At 45.7% G+C, this 20,569-nt stretch overlaps 1 protein-coding gene across 2 annotated transcripts in view; it reads right to left on the reverse strand.

Annotated features, from left to right (window-relative positions):
* Nucleotides 1-4,005: 4,005 nt before the first annotated feature.
* The window catches only part of Nav1 (neuron navigator 1), a 237,966-nt gene continuing 221,402 nt past the window's right edge, over nt 4,006-20,569 (reverse strand). For both annotated transcript variants that reach the window (XM_090341438.1, XM_090341437.1), the window contains 13 exons: nt 17,186-17,382; nt 16,394-16,586; nt 16,132-16,300; nt 15,369-15,466; nt 14,831-14,926; nt 14,351-14,510; nt 13,530-13,765; nt 12,102-12,256; nt 11,924-11,995; nt 11,265-11,461; nt 9,727-9,845; nt 5,680-5,877; nt 4,006-4,885 (listed from right to left, as the gene is read on the reverse strand). In XM_090341438.1, the coding sequence (XP_090197564.1) occupies nt 4,790-4,885; nt 5,680-5,877; nt 9,727-9,845; nt 11,265-11,461; nt 11,924-11,995; nt 12,102-12,256; nt 13,530-13,765; nt 14,351-14,510; nt 14,831-14,926; nt 15,369-15,466; nt 16,132-16,300; nt 16,394-16,586; nt 17,186-17,382 (1,986 nt within the window). In that variant the 3' untranslated portion in view covers nt 4,006-4,789. The remainder of the gene's footprint in view (nt 4,886-5,679; nt 5,878-9,726; nt 9,846-11,264; nt 11,462-11,923; nt 11,996-12,101; nt 12,257-13,529; nt 13,766-14,350; nt 14,511-14,830; nt 14,927-15,368; nt 15,467-16,131; nt 16,301-16,393; nt 16,587-17,185; nt 17,383-20,569) is intronic.

Raw genomic sequence — 20,569 nt, forward strand, 5'->3', positions numbered from 1 at the left:
CATCTGCTTTTCTGAACAAATTCTCCAGACAAAATGTTCCATGGCATGAACATTAAAATATGAAACTGGAAAGATTTAATGTAAACAGGTTTATTACTGGGGTTTTAAACTCAGAGCCTTCTACTTGCTATACAGTCACTCTACCACCAGACCCATACCTTTTACCTAATGAATTTAGTTTTTAAGTATGCTGGCTTCTCTATAACATCTGAAGTTTGGTTTCTTTGCTTCAAGGCTAACAAACTTCCAGGTGCTCTACTCTTCCTAGTTCTATGGCCAGTACTTAACTTGGTTCCAGAGCTCAGCTAAGCAGATGTCCACACATGCGCACTGGGCCTGGGGGAGGGGGCACAGGGAAGAGCCCAACTGGTGGTTTCATATATCCTTGAACAGGTTGACTGTGGACTCATGCATATGTAAATCCGATTAAATGATAAAGGGCATTATCTTCAGGCTTCGGCCTTTTGGGAAGCCAGTACCCCTAATACCACCTCATTACCTATGGCTTACTCAATAGGGCCATGAACCAGAACTTATGAGTAGTTGCTATAGTGCTTGTAAGAGGATAGGGTACCTACATTTCAGCACCACATCCATCTCAAGTAAGTAACCCTTCCGAAGAATCACATTTTTCATTGCATCATGGGGACTGGCTTATGGGGTCTACTTAGTAACTTTGGGCTTAGCTAATACTTGGGATTAAAGAATTAAATGAAAAGATCAAGTATGATGAGGAGCTAGACCTGACAATCTTTAACTTCAGTACCTAAACCCTGTGTTAAATGTGTGATTTGCACAACTCTTTTGCTACCAAACACCTTGTTAATAAACCCTTTGATCCCGGGTTTAGGTCTGAGTCCCCGTCAATCAGGCAACCACTTAAGTGCTGGGCTGCTGTATAAAGTGCCTGCCGTCTCAGGTGGTGACGGGTGAGACACAGCAGAATACTATGCCTTGCAATACTATAGGGGGATGAGTTACTTCTCAGACCACTGGAAACAAGTATCACTTTGAGTAGTGTGACCTGTGTCATGGAGCTAGAAGAGATGCCTGAAGCACACCTGTTTATGACTTCTGGAAACCAGAAAAAACTAGAAGGCACAACATGAAAGGAAAAAAAATCAGTATTTTGTCTTAAATCCTTGAGTATGGAGAGATTGGTTGGAAAGTCAATCATTCAAGACCAAACTGTGGTACACCAACCAAGGACTTCCTTCTAGGGTCTCTCCACGGATATTTAGCTAGCTCTTCTTCCTGCCAGCCTCTGTCTTCCCAATGATTAGACTACAAGAAACACACTAGTAGGGGATTTGCACAGAGATAAGCACCGTAGAGTTGTCACATAGCACAGATCTTTAAAAAGTACTCTATGAAGCCCCAGAAGATAAGAAACTGCTCATGAGTATGAGCGAGAAATAAACACACACACACACACACACACACACACATACACACACACACACACACACACACACACACAGACCACAGACATCAGGTCCCTTATTAGCTTTCCAATTACCTAGTATTTTATTTTAGTGCCTAGGTAGAGTCTGAGAAACAAATACACTGGACATATCTTGATCTTTTTCATTCTGAAATGAGAACTCTGCTCAGGAGTCTCTCCTGGACTGATGGCTCCCCTCACAAGCTGATGTTGGGTACTGAACTGTGTTCTTTATGTGCCAACTTTGGTGAGGGATGGAGCTGGGGGGGGGAAGGGTAGAGTAGGGATTCAAGGGAAGAAAATAGCACAAATTCCAGAATTAGATAGGATGGAGTCTTCTGAAGGGCCTGGGGTTGAGAATTTAGCTATGGAACCCAGTAGTTTTCTTTTTTGAGGGATCCTGGAAGTCTCAACAAAGAAGCAGATGGGAAAGATGCCATGGATTTGTTCCTTTTCATGACCTCTAGGACAGTGAGGGGAGCTCAGGTTTTCTGCTGCAGTGAAGCTTGGAAGAGCATCCCAAGGGGTTGTTATAGCACCATGAGGAAGCTCATCCTTCTGTACTTGCCATGTACCCATGATTCCATTGTGAGATGATTGATTCCCCACAGTGAAGGGCCCAGATATGCTACTGAAAATGGGGTCTAGGCGCCAGGGGGAGAAACTTGAGGCCTCAATATCACTTCACTAGATGAAAACATACTTTCTGCGAGAAAGCAATTTAGAGACCTGGGCTAAATGCAGCAGTCAACTGAGAGTAGAAGGTGGCAGATCCCAGGAATAGAAACAAAGTCAAAACAGAGGAGGCCTCCAGAAGCAACCTGCTGAGGATGCAAATAAAAATTCATGGTGGTATCCATAGTTACTAGAAAAACAAGAATCCCTCTGCTGTGTGAGGCAGTTAGAATGGAAGGAGGGGCTCTCCTTTCTCTCTCTCTCTCTCTCTTTCTCAAGTAGCCAGTAACATTGATGGCAGAAGGCACTGGCTGGGCAGCACCAGGAAGTAAGAGTTAAGGACTCAGCCATCAGATCAAGATGGCATTTAAAGTCTGAGCCTGCCCTAGGACTGGAGCTTCAGAAAGGGTTCAACAGAGGCCTAGCTAGGTCCAAAGTAGGACTGATCTTCTCTTCCTTTTATGTTACAATAGCCAACTCCGGGCCTCCTCATTCTGCACAGCAGAGACCTTAAGGCAGTGATTTCAGCACCATCCTTGAACGAACAGCCTCTTCCTACCACAGAATTGCATATGTTACAGCTGAATCAGTTGGGGATCTTCACAGTTCATGGAATTAGCAGCAATAGCAATAATAGTCTCCAGCACAGAGGACCCTGTCATACCTGGAAGCTACCAGATAAATACAGAAGCTTTGCAAGGTGGGAGAAAGGGCAGTTTAGACCATCTTGAGGGACAAGATTCAGATGCATGTAGTCCTTAATGGGGCAGAACAGTAAATCAAAGTTCTGCCAATGGATTCAGAGTCTTGTGCTACTTAGGACTCTGAGACTCTGAAGAGCAAATGCTTAGGCCCAGGCTCATCCACACATCCCTGATCTGCATGGCCCTGAAACTCCATAGCCCAGCAGGCAACTCAGTCTGGAATTTGGTCCCATAAGGCTTCCAGAAATGGCAGGAAGTAGACTTGCCCACCCCAGACAAGCAAGATTCCACTCTCTGTCAGACTCCATTTCATCCATCCCAGATCTTCTGGCCCTTGTTGTACTGAAGTATCTCATCACAGATGTCTTTTTTGTTGACTCCTTGGATTTTAGATACATTTCTTTGATGGGCAGGAAGGTCCAAATAATAAAACTGTGAACTTAAAGCGCCCAAGACTTGCTTTTTTTTTTTTTTCCTCCTACACTGGTACATTTAAGTACACAGTTAAGTAACTGTTATATGAAGGAACATGGACTGCGAGATCTCTAGGTCAACAGGAAGAGGGCAACTTCTGCCAGAGATGTGCATCTCTCCGGAAAGCAGACACTGGCCTCCAAATCAAGCTGCTCAAGACTTACATTCTGATTTTGAGTGTTTCACATATATGTCCAGTTTCTTATAAGCAAATATTCACCTGTCAAAAGCAAACAGGAAGGGGCGAGAGGGGGAATTTTGACTTAGGCCAAGTGACCACCATCCAAACAGAGCAGTGAGGGTGCCAAACAGACCACAAGGCAGATGTGTATTTCCAATTTCCTGGTCTTCCTCCAGGCCTCGATGAAGTTCAGAGCAGATCTTCCGTCATGTCTGGGTTTGGCAGTTTAGCTTCAAGAACAAGTGCTTTCTCCAAAGAAGAGTCAAGGGACAGGAGTTCCTTTCTCTTGCTATTTCTGGTCCAACATTTCTTATCTCTCTCATTTCTCTGATACCTCAAAGATGCCAAAGGTGGCAGGTGTCTTGGAGGTGCCAACTGGATGGCATTAGGTTCAGCAAAGGAAACTCACTTGGAAAAGCCAAACTAGCCCCTGGCAAAAAACTCAAGAATTTCATGGACATGTGAGGAAATGGGGGGAATGAGGAAAATAAATAGGCAAATGGTAGGAAAAAAATATATAAAGAAAATTAAAAAATTAAAAAGTAGGGTTTATTGACTCTCATGCATGTTAAATTAGAGGGCAGAAAGACAGAGCTAGTAGTCTTTCTCTGAAGGCTGAAACGTTACTTCTGTGGTCTGGTATCTTCTTAGATTGGCAGCTGTCTTGTCAATATCCCCTGATGTCATTCAGAAGGTGAGAGTTAACAGCACTCTTTTCTACCTTGGCAACTGAGCCTCCTCTCTCCAGCTTCATTGTTTCCATGACCTTTTACCTTTTGTAGGTTGATTTACATTTTTTTTAACCACATGCTTCTTTTCTGGGCAAGGGCCAGATCTCTGGGGGAAAGATGGTTGGCAGTGGTAATGGACTTGGGCTGGATCTGTAAGAGCCTGCAGAACTTCCTGCCTCCTCAGATTTCCCCACATGTGACTGTCTCAGACTTGCTCCTGAGAATCAGTTAGGAACTGCTACAGTATTTTGTTTGTTTTGATATCTTCTGAACCCCTTCCCAGAAAGCCCAGGAGTTTGTAGTTGAAACAAGAAATCAAGGAAAAGACCTAGAATCATCTTTTGTCCCAATCATCGTGAGGAGTTCAGTAAATCTATCCAGGGGACACAAGTTTCCAAACTCCACCCCTAGGAAGTTCTCAAAGGTGCAGCACCAAGGACCTGCTCTTTTCCCTGTCCTCCTCCTCCCTCTGCTCTTCTATGGGGCTGGAGAGCCAGGGCTCTGAGAGAAGAGGGGAGAGGAGGAGCTAATGAAGCTGATGCCAGCCTTCTGCCCTCCGGGGTGACAGACTGCAAGACCCTCAGAGCGTTGCCTGGAGGTTGGGGTCCAGGATGGTTTCACGATCTGGAGATTCAATGTAGTTGGCAGCTTCTTGAAGTTTCAGCAACATGGCCATCTAAAGGGGGGCAGAGAGCTGAGTTAATGACAGCTGCGACCCTGGGTCCTGATCACAGAAGAGAAATATAAAACAGATTAGATCAGGCATTTGCTCTTTGGCTTGTAAGTGATTAAGAGCTTGGAGGTGAGGTGATTCACAAAAAGGCAGTGCCAACTGCTTCAATCTTGTTTGTAAACAGGGACATACAAACAGTCACCTGGGGTACATATGCAATAACAAAGTACAGTGTGGGATGTGCGGTGGGGATACTCCAAATAGCAAGACCACCTTTGCTGCTTTCATTCCTTGACAGGACTGAGGCCTGTGCAAAGCAGCTAATATTGGGAAGAATGAAAGAAATCTATCTCTACCAGCTAGACTCCAGGCTATCATGAACCTGTTTCTCCCCAGTTCACAAACCATCCATCAAACCTAAATACCAGGCAGACACCAATGGCTCCTGCCTGTAATCCTAGCTACTCAGGAGGCTGAGATCAGAGACTCAGTATCTATAATACCAGCTACTCCAGAAGGCTGAGATCTGAGGCTCTCAGATTATAGCCAGCTGGGGCAAAAACATCCTTGATATTCTTATCTCTAAGTAATCAGCAAAAAGCCAGAAGTGGAGGTTTGGCTCAAGTGGTAGAATACTAGCCTTGAGCAAAAAAGCTAAGCAAGAACATGAGGCCTCCAGTTCAAGTCCCAGTATGGACACACACACACACACACACACACACACACACACACACACACACACACAGAAATTCAGTTCTGTAATACTCGCCTTTGACATTGGAATGCTTTCTACTTACCAGAGGGTCTGAGTCTAGAGAACCTGGGGTGCTATCTTTGACTGTCCTGTCCTCTGGAGGTGAAGCGATGCTATGAGGGCCCACGGTGGGTGGGGGAAGGTGGTAAAGCTTTGACTGGTCTTGTTGAGCTGATGGCCAAGGAAGAGTGTCCCGGACCCACTCCACGGGGTCCTCCCAAGCAGCCTTCTGTCCGTGGACCTGGGGAGCAGAAGTGTGATTAGCATAAGGGAATCATCAGGTAGAGACATCTCAGGCCAAATATTCCTACAAATACTAGGAAACTGCTCTGTTCAGGTGCAAGGTCACAAGGTTCTGATCTCTGTGACCCTTCCAACAGGAAAATACAATGTTATAAGCTGGCAAAAATAACTTTGGAAAATAATTTAAAAGACTCTGATAAAACTTCAAAAATCTGAGTAATGTTCTCAGCTTCAAATATATTTCTGTCCGGCGCGGTGGCTCACACCTGTAATCCTAGCTACTCAGGAGGCTGAGCTCTGAGGATCAAGGTTCAAAGCCAGCCCCGGGACAAAAGGATCTGAGACTCTTAGCTCCAATTAACCAGTAGAAAACGGGAAGTGGGGCTTAGCTCAAGGGTAGGGTGGCAGTCTTGAGCTGAAGAGCTCAGGGACAGCACCCAGGCCCATAGTCAAGCCCTATGACTAACCAGAAAAAAATATATATATATATTTCTGGGGCTGGGAGTTTGGCCCAGTGATTAGAGTGCTTGCCTAGCATTCATGGAGATCTAGATTTGATTCCTTGGTACCAAATACACAGAAAAATTTGGAAGTGGTGCTATAGCTCAAGTGGTAGAACTCTAGTCTTAAGGAAGCCCAAAGATAGTGCGCAAGCCCTGAGTTCAAGTCCCAGGACTGACAAAAAAAATTTGCTGGGTGCTGGTGGCTCACATTTGTAATCCTATCTACACAGGAGGCTGAGATCTAAGGATCACAGGGAAAGTCTGTGAGACTTTTATCTCCAATTAATTGCCAAAAAAACCTAAAAGTAGAGCCAAGATTCAAGTGGCAGAGCACTTATAGAGCCTTTAGCAAAAAAGTTTAGGGACAGTATCTAGACTCTGAATTCATATCCCACACCAAACAAGCAAAACTCCCCCCCCAAAAAAACCCCCAAAACCCAACAAACAACACCTCCCCCCAAAAAACCCCTTAATACATACAAATCTGATTACCCTGAAATTTTGCCTTTTTTCTTTCTTCCTTTTTTTTTTTGCCAGTCCTGGGGCTTTCTCAAGGCTAGAGCTCTACCGCTTGAGCTACAGTACCACCTGTGGCTTTCTTTTTCTATGTATATAGTACAGAGGAATCAAATTGGGCCTTCATGCATAAGGCAAGCACAATACCACCAGGCCAACTCCCCACATGAATAACAGATACTATCCATTTTCAGATGGTCTAATAAAGGGCATCTCTAGAAATTTACTCTATCAGGAAATATCTATATCAATAATAAACTACTTTCATGGATGACATGTCATTGATCACTGTTTATTAGTGCTAAAACAGATTTCAGTGTCATCATAGTCTAATTCACAGGGGAGAAAACTAAGAAGGCTTTCAAAAAATGATCTAAATATACATTGTTATTGTTTTGTTTTCCCCAAAGAAGACAGACATACAAATGGCCAAAAGATCTGAACAGATGCTCAGTATCAATAATCATTAGCAGACTGCAAATCAAAACCACAGCTGTTACCAAGAAGAAAAAACTGCTGGCACTAGTGCTCACGCCTGTAATTCTAGCTACTAAGGAGGATAAGACCTGAGGTTTGAAAGCCAGCCCAGGCAGAAAAGTCCTGCAGACTCTTATCGCCAAGTAGCCAGCAAAAAAGTGAGAACTAGTGGTGTGGTTCAGATGGTAGAGTACCAGCCTTGAGAAGCAAAAGCCAAGTGAGAGTACAAGGCCCTGAGTTCAAGCCCAAATAATGGCACCATTAAAAAAAACAAAACCCAAACATACAAAAAGAAAACAAAACAACTCAAGCTAACAAGTGCTGTTGAGGATGCAGAAAAAGAAAACCCTTATGCATAATTAGTTGGTATGTAAATTAGTATAGCCATTATGGAGGTTCCTCAACAAATTAAAAAAAAACATGACCTATCTATCCCTTTACTGGCTATGCATCCACACAAAAGGAAATTAATAGTCTGAAGAGCCATCTTCTGTGTTTATTGTAGCACTATCCATAATAACCAAGATACATAAAAAACACTTAGTGTCCATCAACTGATGAATGGATAAAGCAACTATAATACACACATAGTAAGGTATTAGTCACTTGCAAAGAATGAAATTCTGCTATTTGCCACAATCAATTCAGCAGTCATTCTGCTAAGTGAAATTAACCACACTTAGAAAGACAAGTACTGCATGATCTCACTCATATGTAGACTCACTCAGAAGATGGGAGTAGAATGGTGGTTGCTAGAGGCTGGGGAGGAGAAGGTGGAGGGGTTGAACACTGAGCACCAAGATGTAGTTTGGAATAAGAAGTTCTGGTGTGCTGTTAAAGTAGGTTTTAAAAAGCTAGAAGAAGGGATTTTGAAGGTTTTTTAACATAAAGAAATGATGTCTGAGCTGGGTAAAAACCCAGAAATGATGTTTGAGGAGTTATGTTTAGCACAATGTACATATGAACTCAAATATCACGCAGCATCTAATTTATATATAATTCTCTCTTTTTTTTCCCTCTCCTAATACACTCAGGGCCTTATGTTCTCTTAGCTAGCTTGCACCTGGCAGGTACTCTATTGCTTGAGCTATGCCTCCAACTCGATTTCGCTGGTTAATTGGAGATGGAGTCTCAGGGACTTTTCTGCTTGGCTTCCTGGATTGGCTTTGAACAGTGTTCCCCCAGATTTGAGGTTCTAGAGTTGTTAGGATTATAAGTATAAGACACCAGCACCCAAGTCCCATTGTTATATAATTTTTTAAATATATCAATTTAAAATAAATTTAATGTCTTTTTTTTTTGAAATGGAGTCTTGCTGATCTTGAACTCATAATCACAAGGTATCCTACCTCAACTTCCCAAGTAGCTAAAGAAAGTAGAGATGTGGCTCAACTGATAAAATGATAGCTAGCCTTGAGCTAAGAATGACACTCGGGTCCTAAGTTTAAGCCCCACCAAAAGCCCACCGGCACACCAAAAAAGTCTCTTCAGGGCTGTAGGCAGTAGGATTGCTGCCTAGCAAGGATGAGGTCCTGTGTTCAAACTCTAATGTATCCCAAATAAATACGTTTATATATTTTGTCTTCAAAACAATGAAGTGCTTTAGTTAGAACAGAATTCACCACCCCCTTCATACACCTTATGTATGTCTGTACATAAAACAATGTTCCATGACATGAAAAAGGGTATCAATGTATGTGAAGTAATGCACCTTCCCTCTGGTGAATCTAATGTAACCCTCCTATTAATTACAATAAAAAATATATGAAAAAAAAAAACGTTTAACTTTGGCCAATTTATTTATTTATTTAGCCAGCAGAGCTTGAACTCAGGGCCTGGGCACTGTCCTTAGACACTTTGCTCAAGGTTATCACTTGGCCATTTGAGTCACAGTGCCACTTCCAGCCTTTTCTGTGTATATGGTACCAAGGAATCAAACCCTGGGCTTTGTGCATATGAGGCGAGCACTCTACCACTAGGCTATGCTCCTGGCCCATATACCTTATTTATTAGAAGTCAGTAATTAGCTAAGATGTAATAGGTTTTCCTTTACTCTTAGTGTAACTATTTTAGTATTTATTATCACCCTAACAGAGTGGCTTTAACTGAATTTAGGAGTGAGGACAGCATCCCAGAGGCAGAAATGACGGGAGTCATTCGCTGAGAGGAAAGCAGCCTTGTCTATCCGACTAGATTATCTGATATCTTGCTCTATTGTTGTTGTTGTTTTAAAGAAAGTGAGCCTATTTGATTACAACAGTTCCCAGCAGAAGATTTAAGAATTGTTTCTTCTTTGTTAGCCATGACAGCCTAATTTAGGGCTTGGAGTGGAGTCGGGGCAGAGGGCTCACCTTGATCCCGTCCTTGGCTCCTTCCTGTAGGTAGGGGATGATAGAGTTGTTCCACAGGTCAATGAACCAGGTTCGGAAGTCCTCAATGCCAATGGGGCAGGACAAGAAGAAGCACGGGCCTGGAGAAGAGCAGAAATTCAAGATGAAGGCTAAGAAGATGATATCTCCTGAGTCTTGTGCCTTTCTTACTCCTGTGTACCAGGCAGAGGGTAGGACATCCAAAGCAAAAGAGGGAAATTGACCAAACTTATGAAGACCTCTGGGTGCCAACTGCCTGGTATCTACCATTCTGCTTCAAAAAGCAGAATGAGTCTATGGGGTAGGCAAGCTTCCAAATTTCTTCCCACCCCCAGCACCCCCAGAGCCTTGCAGATGTCAGGCGAGTACTCTACTATGGAGCTAATGCCTTGGTTTGTTTCTTCTTCATCTCCTTTTTTTTTTGATGGTACTAAGTTTTGAACTTAGGGCCTCTCATTTGCTAGGCAGGTGCTCTAATAGTTGAGCCATACCTCCAAGCTCTTTTTGCTTTCTGCTGTTTTTCAGATAAGGTTTCACATTTTTTTTGCTTGCGGCTGGCTTCAGACTGAGACCCTGCTACCTCTGTCTTTTGCCTGGCACCCAGTGGATGGGTTTGTTGATCGTGATAGCAAGCAGCTCACGGTGACCTTTCTGCCTGTGCTAATCGCGAACAGCGATCCCCTCAATCCCAAGCAAGTTCCAGGCAGGCCCCACCACATCCTACCTCCTCCTTCTCCTCTTGAGATGATGATGTCTCCCTATGCTGACTTTGAATGTTAACTCAAGTGCTTCTCCTATCTCAGTCTCCCACTAGCAAGCACTATAGGGATAAGCCACCACATGCAGCTTGCGGATAGCTTCTGATGGGCTGATTTTCAGAATTCTAATTGTGTTAAAAATGTACGTTAAACCTGGGCACCAGTGGCTCACACCTGTAATCCTAGCTATTCAAGCGACTAAGATCTTGGCCTGGAGTTTGGTCTAGTGGTAGAGTGCTTGCCTAGCATGCCCAAAGACCTGGGTTCAATTCCTCAGTACCACATACACAGAAAAAGCTGGAAGTGGTGCTATGGCTCAAGTGGTAGAGCTACAGCCTTGAGAAAGCCCAAGGACAGTGCTCAGGACCTTAGTTGGCACATGCGCGTGTGTACACACACACACACACACACACACACACACACACACACACACACACACGGAGGCTGAGATCTGAGGATCATGGCTCAAAGCAGTCTGGGCAGGAAAGTCTGAGATTCTTATCTCCAGTTAACTACCAAGGGGTGTATGAGCGCCTGCGCGCGTGTGAGTGTGTGTGTGTGTGAAGCTGTGGCCCAAGTGGTAGAGTTCCAGGAAAAGAAAAAAAAAGCGAAGGGACAGAACCCAGGCCTTGAGTTTATGTTAAGTACTTAAGTGTTTTTAGGTCTGAAGTTACAAGGCTTGCAACCCCAGTAAGCAAAGGGAGCACCCCTGGAGGTGGGGAGGTACACACAGACGATGGAAAACCCCTCTGGCCCCAGTACCTATGAGGAAGTCCGAGGTGCTGTGCTTTTCTAGGAAGGTGTGGAGGTGATACCACAGCTTGGGTACCCAGTCCAGCACCCGGAGCAGCTCTTCTTTGTTGGCATTGACGTCGCTGTCAGATTCTACCAACTTCCTCCGCAGATACCGGACCAAGAAGCCATTGGCTGGTTCCACATTGTTAGAGAAGGTTAGCATCCTGCCACCAACAACGGGGAGAGCGGGGTCAGAGCAGCCATGGGCACGGTGTCAGGGCTCCTTCCCCCTGCCTGCCTCCCATGAATAACCCTTTGATTTCTTCTCAAGTAAAAATGGGGGACAATTGAGTTCAGGACAGCAGCCCTGGGCAGACCAAGATGATTCACAAACCAGTGCCCTCTTCAAAGAACCACCCGATTGCTCTGATCTGGACCAGAGTAGCCAGGCAGAGAATGCTGATAATAGCAGCCTGCCAGTGTCCCTCCTTCCTATTTAATCTTCCCTCTCCTCTGTTGCTAACATGCAAATATGCCTGCTTTCTCCTATCAGCCAGAAAATCTCAGGTTCCTTTTCTTTCTTTTTATTATTTGCTGCTACACTACCTGAAGAGGATAGGAGTTTTAACTAGCTTACAGACTTTTGAGTAGGGTCCAGGAAGTTCATGCAGCGACATAGCTCTTACCTGAAGCTCAAGTGCAAGCCATGGTTGGGTGTCATTTTTACAGGTTGATTGGTGGTACCTATAATATAGGGACTGTAAGAAGAAAGGGGGAAATGAGTCACTTAGAGTGGTCTTAACACTTGCTTCTGTCATGTGCATGCAGTTCAAAGCTCCTCGTTTGGTCCCAAGCCCAGCTTACCATTTGTGATACTTGCAGGTCAGGGCACCATTGACCAACTCACTGATTGAGCCTGTTTCACTCAGGTCATCCAAGAGAATAACCAGGGGTACGTCCCCAATTCCTGTTTCTCGGTCTATCTGGTTGGCAAGGTTCGAGAGATATAGTTGTAGATCCTTGAATTAGAAAAAAAAAAAAAGAAAGAAAGAAAGAAAAAGAAAAATCACTCTGGAATCAGCATTTGGATCCACCTTGGAAAGAAGAATCGGAGATGCTTTGCTAGTTCTCCATCTCCCTGGGGCCTGTGGCTCCTGTTGGATGCATGTATACATTTGGTTATAGACGCCTACTGCCTACCACAGTGACTGATCATAGTGCTCCCAGACTCTCCAAAAAACCTTAGACAATGGCCCTGGATCCCCCCAAAAGGTGGAGCACACAGCTAATGTCCTCTAAATGTTCTCTCATTAAAGGATGAGCCTTCCTTGAGAGAGGAGAGCTAATACTTGAAACAACACATCCTAAAGTATTAGGATGTGATCTAGAGACAGTATTGGGGTGTCAGAGGTGGCAGTAGGGGGCTCACAATATATAATATTTAGGAGTATTTCTTTCCAGAGACTCCAAAGTACAAGATATTGGAGAGAAAGACAACTGAGAAGGGATGAAGCTCAGTGAAGGTAACAAAGTAGAAATAGAATCTCCTTGATGACCAACTAAAGGGAAAGGCATGAAACAGAACTGTGGAAGAAGAGATTACAAGCAAAAAGACAAACAAGAATTAAAAGCAGGCCGGGAGTTTGGCCTAGTGGTTAAAGTGCTTGCCTAGCATGCATGAAGACCCGGGTTCGATTCCTTGGTACCACATACATAGAAAAAAGCCAGAAGTGGTGCTGAGGCTCAAGCGGTAGAGCTCTAGCCTTGAGAAAGTCCAAGGACATTGCTCAGGCCCTGAGTTCAAGCCCAGGACTGGCAAAAAAAAAAAAGAATTAAAAGCAATAACCAGGAAAGAAATCTGGGCAAGTTGTGCACTGGTGGCTCACACCCGTAATCCTAGCTACTCAGGAGGCTGAGATTTGAGGGTTGTGGTTTTGGAGAGGAAAGTCTTTGACACTCTCGTCTCCACTAAACTACCACAAGAGCCAGAAGTGGAGATGTGGCCTTGATCAAATGAAGCTCAGGGACAGCATCCAGGCTCTGAGTTCAACCCCAGGATTCGGTATTTAGGAAAGAAAAAGAAAGAAAAAAGGACGGAAAGGAGAGAGGGAGGAAGGGGTCTAGAACAGGAAAGGAGGCGGGGAGAAAAGGGAAAGACCTTTGAAGACAGGGAGAAGATGAAGGCAGAGCTATGGAAAGGAAAATGGCAGAGGAGGGAGGAAGGTACCGGGGAAAGGTCTCAGGGGGGGCTGAGCCTGCAGAGGATGGGCAGGGATGTCAGGAGGCAGCCACCTTGCAAGACTGCTGGTGCATGTTGAAAGTGCTGACGATGCCCTCGGTGACCTCCCGGCCGGAGCGCTCCACCAGGTACTCGGCTAACCGATTGGTCAGGTAGGTCTTGCCAGTGCCGCTGGGACCCGAGAGGATGAGGCGCCGGTGCTTGAGCAGAAGGCTTATGTAGTGCTGCATCATGGGCTTGGGGATGAGCGTCTCAAACACCAGGCTGTCGACGCACTTCTCCTTCAAACCTAAACAGCCCCCCGAAATTGGGAGTCTAGATCACGGCCACGAGGGTGGCCAGGGGGCCCAAAGAAGATCAGCCTCCCTTCTCTAGGGGCCCACACATGCCACTTATTCCATGGGTGCACAGGATGCTCCTCAACTCTCGTTTTGAGAATGTAGATCTCATTTTGGGGGGGACATACACTAAGCTAGAGGTGAATAGGCAGACTATAAAATGAAGGGCTAGGCCGGACACAGAGACTTAGCTACTCAGGAATCTGTTACTCAGATACTCAGGTAGGAGTATCATAATCTAGGGGCAGCCTGGGTTATAGTCTGAGAGACAAGACCTTATCTGAAAAATAACTGAGCAAACGATGGCTGGGAACATGACTCGACTGGTAAAGCACCTCCTACTACACGAGTCCCTGAGCCCAAACCCTGGTACTGAACCCAGGCTGAGTGCTAGTCATCTTTTCCATCTTTGTAACCCCTCATATTTTTTACACACTTTCATATTCTAGCCTCTCCATGGGTTCTTGCTGCATGAATGCATGACGCGATGGGTCTTGTCTGCCCTTTATGCCACAACCCAAGAGACAGAGACTGACCTTTGAGGGAGACCAAGATGTTGTTGACACCTCGGCAGCACGGAGGCATCTCTGGGGGTTCAGCATCCAGCACTCGTTTCACGTGGCTGAGGCTGTAGCCATGGATGGACTCAGTGCTGAGTCCCAGGGTGGCAGCTGGGTCCATTTTAGAAATGTAGTCCTAACAGAAGAGATAGGGAAAGCATAAGCATGATAAGGAAGCTTGAGCACAAAAGTTCAAGGACAGTGCCCAGGCCCCAAGATCAGGCCTCAGGACCAGCAACCCCCCCCAAAAAAAAGGTAAGGAACACTGAAAAGACAGCAAAATAGTTGGCGAAACCGCAAGACAAATGCTACAGGAATTAAAAGGAGAGAAAGGGCACCTGTCTTGACACTTTTGTTCCTCCAGAAACCCTTAGGTTTCCAGGAATCCAGGGCCTGGGTGGCTGAAAATCCCATGAGAGAACAAGTGACCTTTGTGATTACGTGTGGCCCACTTACCTGGAACACCTGGAAAACAGCTTCATCCAGCATCTTCCAGTCAACTTTCCCACTGAGTTTGCTACAGCCCAAGAAGAATTCCTGCTGCTTCAAGTCCTGTAAGGTCATGGTGGAAGCATGTGAGCCTAATGCACGTGACTCTGGGAAACGGTGACCCCACAAAGCCTCAGGAGTCAAGGAATTCTAGTTTGGGGACGATTGAGAGCCCTAACTTTTCTTGCCGAAGTACAGCAGAAAAGATATTTCTCTGTTTAGGATGGCACTGAATTCAGAATGCACTGGATACATCTAACCTACGCCACGGTTTAGCAACGCAGCCAGCGCAGAGTGCCCGATGCTCACCCTCGTGCTTGGGTGGGTGCCTGGGAACTGAGGCTCAGATCATCTCTCAGTGTCCTAAGAGGTCCTCACACTGCATACTTCCCACTCAGGAAAAGATCAAAAGACAACAGATGGCTACTACTGAAAGCATTAGTTCTGAAGTGTGGTGCAGTTTGAGCCCAGCTGTATTATGTTGGTCCTTCCGGAAGCTCCTTACCCCTTTGATGATGTGCTGGGGAGGCATCCGTACCACCACCCGAAGGGTCACTTCCTCCTTTGGACCACTGGTGCTGATGCCATCCATGGGTGACAGGTCTGTGGGGATTAGGAACGATTAATTGGCTTGAGGGACATGCACAGAACTCCCTGAACTTTCTAGCCATTATCCTTTCCAAATAACCACTCTTTATTTATGACAAAAAAGAAGAAACAGGAGCCCCAAACTGAAAAGATGTTAAGAACTCTTCTTTATTATTTTGTTCTTTCTTTCTTTGAGTGGTTTTGGGGTTTGAACTCAGGGTCTTTCTTACACTTGCTAAGCAAGCGCTCTGCCTCTTGAGCTACACTTCCAGCCTGTTTTGCTTATGTTACTTTTCACATAGGGTCTTGATTTTTTCCTGGGCTAGTCTTCATGCTTCTCTCTTTATGCTTTCTGTGTAGCTGGGATGATAAGAGCATGCCACCATGCCCCATTTTTATAAAATGGTTTGCAATGCAGTTTCTAGCAATTTCTTGTCCACACTGGCCTTATACTGCAATCCTCCAGATCCTTGCTTCTAAGTAGTTAGGATTTCCGATGTGAATGGCTTTAAGCAGTAATAATTCTTACATGTCTTTCAACACTGGAATCTGCTTGACTTCAGCACAGTGACCCCATGGCCTCAGGAGGATGCCAGAGAGCCAGTGGAATGAACCCCCTAACTTGTTTTCTTTATTTTTTAACTCTTTACCCCTATAGGCTTTTCTCCCCCAAAAGGTACCTGTGTCTGTGAGACCGGGGCTGAAGGAATGGGTGAGTGCAAGGCCTAGGGAACGGCGAGGGGATGACAGAGTAGAAGATCCAGGGACCTGCCCTGGAGTGGAGCCTGAGGATGGGCCAGGAGCGACCTTCAGTCGGTCATTCTCTGCCTTCAGCAGGTCTACCTCCAACTGTGGCAAGAAGAGACAGGGCAGGGTAGTAGGGCTGGACAGATCTCAGGCTGCGGTTTCCCCTCTCCTGCTGCTCTGGGCCTGGACACTCACCTGCATGTTGTGCATCGTCTCCCGAAGCTGGTCTAGCTGGTGGGCAGAGTTGAGGGCTTCCAAACGAATGTCTGTAAGTTTCATCTCTTTCTCCCACAGCTCAGAGCGCAGCTCAGATACCTCCTTCTTTTCTGGCTCCTCCTCCTCAGTGGCATGGAAAAGCCTGGTGTGTGGGACTGAATGAGCAGGAGCCCTATAAGAAAGCGGAGTCAGCCAGGCTTGCTCAGAAGCATTCATTGCTAGGTGATACTGACATGCATGCTTGGTAGTCCTGGCCCACAGACACTTGGTAAGTATGACAGAAAAGTGCCCTTTGTGGGTTTCACAAACCCAGGAAGAGGCCAATAAGCAAGGTGGCACTGGTCCAGAGTCTATGGTCTCTTGGCCAGCCCTGGCTAGCAGTTGTTTTTTTTTTTTCTTTTTTGCCAGTCCTGGGACTTGAACTCAGAGGCTGAGAACTGTCCTTGGGTTTTCCCCAAGCCTACTGCTCCACCACTTAAGCCATAGCACCACTTCTGGCTTGTGTGTATGTGTGTGTGTGTGTGTGTGTGGTGTGTGTGTGTGTGTGAGACCCAGGAATCGAACTCAGGGCTTTGTGTGCGTTAGGCAAGCACTTTACTACTAGGCCACACTCCCAGCCTCAAATATTTTATTTATTTATTTTTTACTTTTGCCAGTCCTGGGCCTTGAACTCAGGGCCTAGGCTCTGTCTCTGAGCCTCTCTGTGCTAGCACTCTACCACTTGAGCCACGCTGGCTAGCAGGTTAGGTGGCAGCTACTCAGAGCACTTACTCAGTGACCTCAATGCCCACAGAGGATGAGGTGGTGGACTTGAGGGAGGGTGAGGCCGTCTCTGTGGAGCCATGCTGCAGCTTTGGGGATGAGGGAGCCGAGGAGTCGGGGGTGGCGATCTCCTCGATATCAGAGTACGAGGATGCAGACTTGGGTCCCTTTTTTATACTGAAGGCTTTGTTGAAAGAACTTCGAAGCTAGGAAAGAACAGATGCAGGTAGCGAGACATGAGGGCTCCCCTTTGGATTACTTTGGAATTGGGGCAGGCACGGGACTGAACTGCTGTAACTAAACTGGCTCTGTGAGTCCCAGAAATGACGACTCAGAAAAAGAGTTTATCGGAGTCTGTCGTAGGCTGTCGGAACTTCGTGGGGCTTCTTTTTTCGTGGGGAGAACTGGCTCCTGAGGATGACAGACAGAAGACCCCCGAGGCCTTCAGGAAAGACCTCTTGGCAATCCAACCCTATCAGAAAGCCAGTAATCGTGACTCAACCTAGAGCCTCGCTCCCTTGGGTTCGTCAGCCCAGACTCTACCCATCTCCTTACAAACCAACCAGAAACTGACACTAGGGCCCTGGGAAGATCAAGAGAAGGGAATGGGGCCAAGCTGCACTTAGTATTGTGGTATAGGTGCCTAGCACGCCACAGAGCAGTTAGAACAACCAAACAAGCGCACTTCTTACCATATCGATTTCTAACAATACATATCTCTCCCAGTTTCTCCTCAGACAACTTAGGGCATTATAGCTTGATGTTTGATCTCAGTGCTGATTAGGATTGGGGGTTGGGGGGGCGAGCTTTTAACAGATGCAACCCAGGAGCCTCATCCCACACCCATTCACATGCATCCATTCAGCATGCACACACACAGGGACACAGAGACAGAATGGCAGCAAGAGACAGAGAGTACAGGAGGGGTCAAAGGCCATAGGGGGATAAAGGCAATGCAGATCTTTCGGACAGGGAGAGATAAAAGAAGGAAAATTTGAGGCCATCCTTTCTAATTGTGTCTCCCAGGACACAGAGTCAGTAGAGCAATGGGACATAAAAGAGGACGAATCTGGCTCTAGGAGGGTATGAGTGAGAAAGTATGTATGCAGCCTGTTGGTTCCAGGGAGTTTACTGCCATTGGGCAACTAGGGCACCAAAGTACCATAAGGGTCAGGTCTCTGTGGAGTTGAAGCATTAAGATGGAAAAGGACAGAGTAGACTTTTTGCTGGCATCATGCAACTTAAGGAAGACTTGGAATTAAAATTCAGGCATGTTCGTTTTTAATCCAATCAAGTTTTCTATCACTCATTCATGGGATGCTGTTCATGTGCGTGCGTGTGTCTATGTAGAAAAAAATCCCGTGGGCCTGGAGGGTAGCCTAGTTGTAGAGTGCTTGCCTAGCAGGTACAAAGTCCTGGGTTTGATTCCTCAGAACCACATACACAAAAGCCAGAAGTGGTGCGACAGCTCAAGTGGTAGAGCACTAGCCTTGAGAAAGCTCAAGGATAGTGCCCAGGCCCTGAGTTCAAGTTCCAGGACTGGCAAAAAAGAAAAAAATATTGTGAGCCAGGTGTCAATGGCTCACCTCTGTAATCCTAGCTACTCACGAGGCTGAGAGCTGAGACCACACTCTGAAGTCAGGATTTTCTTTTTCTTTTTGGTGCTGGGGATTGAACCCAGGACACTGTACTTGCTAGATAAAGCCAGAAAGTCTTTGAGACTTAATTCATACCACCAAAAAGCTGGGAGAGGAACTGTGGTCCAAGCCACACAGTGCCAGCCTTGAGGGGAAAAAAAAATAAAGAAAGCGAAGTGCTCAAGCCCTGAGTTCAAACCTCAGTACGGGCACTTAACAAGTAAAGAAATCCTGTGACCAGTGTGCCTGGAGCATAAGCCCTTTGATCATTAGGGCAAGTAAGAATGGTGCTTAGTGTTCTTTAGAATCCTGATAGCCCATGTGGCTAATGGTCCCATGGTTAAATGAGTTCAGGAAAGAGCGGAGTAAACAACACAAAGCAGGACTCTTTGCGGGAGACATTTCAGAATGTGTCCTGTGCAAATGAGCACTGGAGAATATTTAGTGGTTCTACAGTTGATCTGATAATGGCAGAGCCTGGCTGAAATGATCAGCCTTCCTATCCCTGCTCTACTCTGGTCAAGCCTCCAGGACAGCAGGTTTCTTTGCCCCATCATTTCCTTCTGACCACACAGTGGATGGAGAGCATTCTCCCACATCCCTGGCTACTTTTCCTAACCCCACCTGAGTTTACTTTTACTGCCTTTGAGCTGTCTTCCCCAACAACTCTGGTCTATGAACTGCACTTAATGGCTATAAGCATTTTGGCATCATTGGATTGTAATTCATTTTTGTATGTGCAAAGTTCTCTTTCTCTTCAGCAACACTGTAGGCTCCTCAATGACAGAGGCAATGGCCTTGATGGCTTACACCCTTCATACACTGCTGAGAGTAACACTCAGATGTTTGGTTTGCAGCAGAGATTGTGGTTTCATTTTTGTTGTTGTTGTCCTTAAGACTCTACTGCAGTACCTGAATGACTTTAGAAGTCCCATGGATGCCTGGGTTTTAGGGTTCGGGGTGATGATGATGTCCTAGACTGGACCATATCCCTCACCATCTCTGCTTCATTCCACTCTGGAGCTAAATCTTTAGGCTAAGCCCAAGCTGAACTGGCCTCTGGAAACTGTGGTCAAGAAAACCTCAATCTAGAGATTTTTTTTTTCTGGCTTCTAGATTTAATGGGCCAGAAATGGAAAGATGCGTCATTTTCTGGGCCAGGATCTGGTGGCTCACATCTCTAATCACAGCTACTCAGGAGGCTGAGATCTGAGGATTGTGGTTTTGAAGCCAGCCCAGGTAGGCAAATCCATGAGTCTCATCTGTAGTTAACCAGCAAAAAAGCTGAAAGTAGAGGCATGGCTCAAGTGGATAGAGGGCTAGCCTTGAGCAGAAAAACAAAAACAAAAGCAAAAAACAAGCAAGAGCATGAGGCTCTGAGTTCAAGCCCCAGTACTGACACAATTTATATTTTCTGGGTAGGAGTAGCTCAATTTGACTGCTTTTTATAATCATCCAATTCAGTAACAGGGGAGGACAGGAGGGAACAGAGTCTGATTGTTTGAGTTTCCCATCTGACCTATAACCAGACCACTCCTCTGCTCTCCAGTGGCAGCTGTGGGTGCACCATGCAGTGGAGGGAGGGAGTTAGGAACCCTGCTCAGTCACAGCCCGGACTGTTAGTGTTCAGAGTGGCTGTTTTTTTCCTTTCTTTCTTCCTTTTAGGGGGAAAGAGTTGCTCTAAAAATAAGGAAGGTAATGGTAAAGGGAAGAGAAAGTAAGTAATGATAGGGGAAAAGAACCGGGTCTCTTACCT

This window comes from Megascapheus bottae, chromosome 10 (genome assembly GCF_031878675.1).
Source record: "Megascapheus bottae isolate mThoBot1 chromosome 10, mThoBot2.hap1, whole genome shotgun sequence".
In the NCBI taxonomy this organism is placed as follows: Eukaryota; Metazoa; Chordata; class Mammalia; order Rodentia; family Geomyidae; genus Megascapheus; species Megascapheus bottae.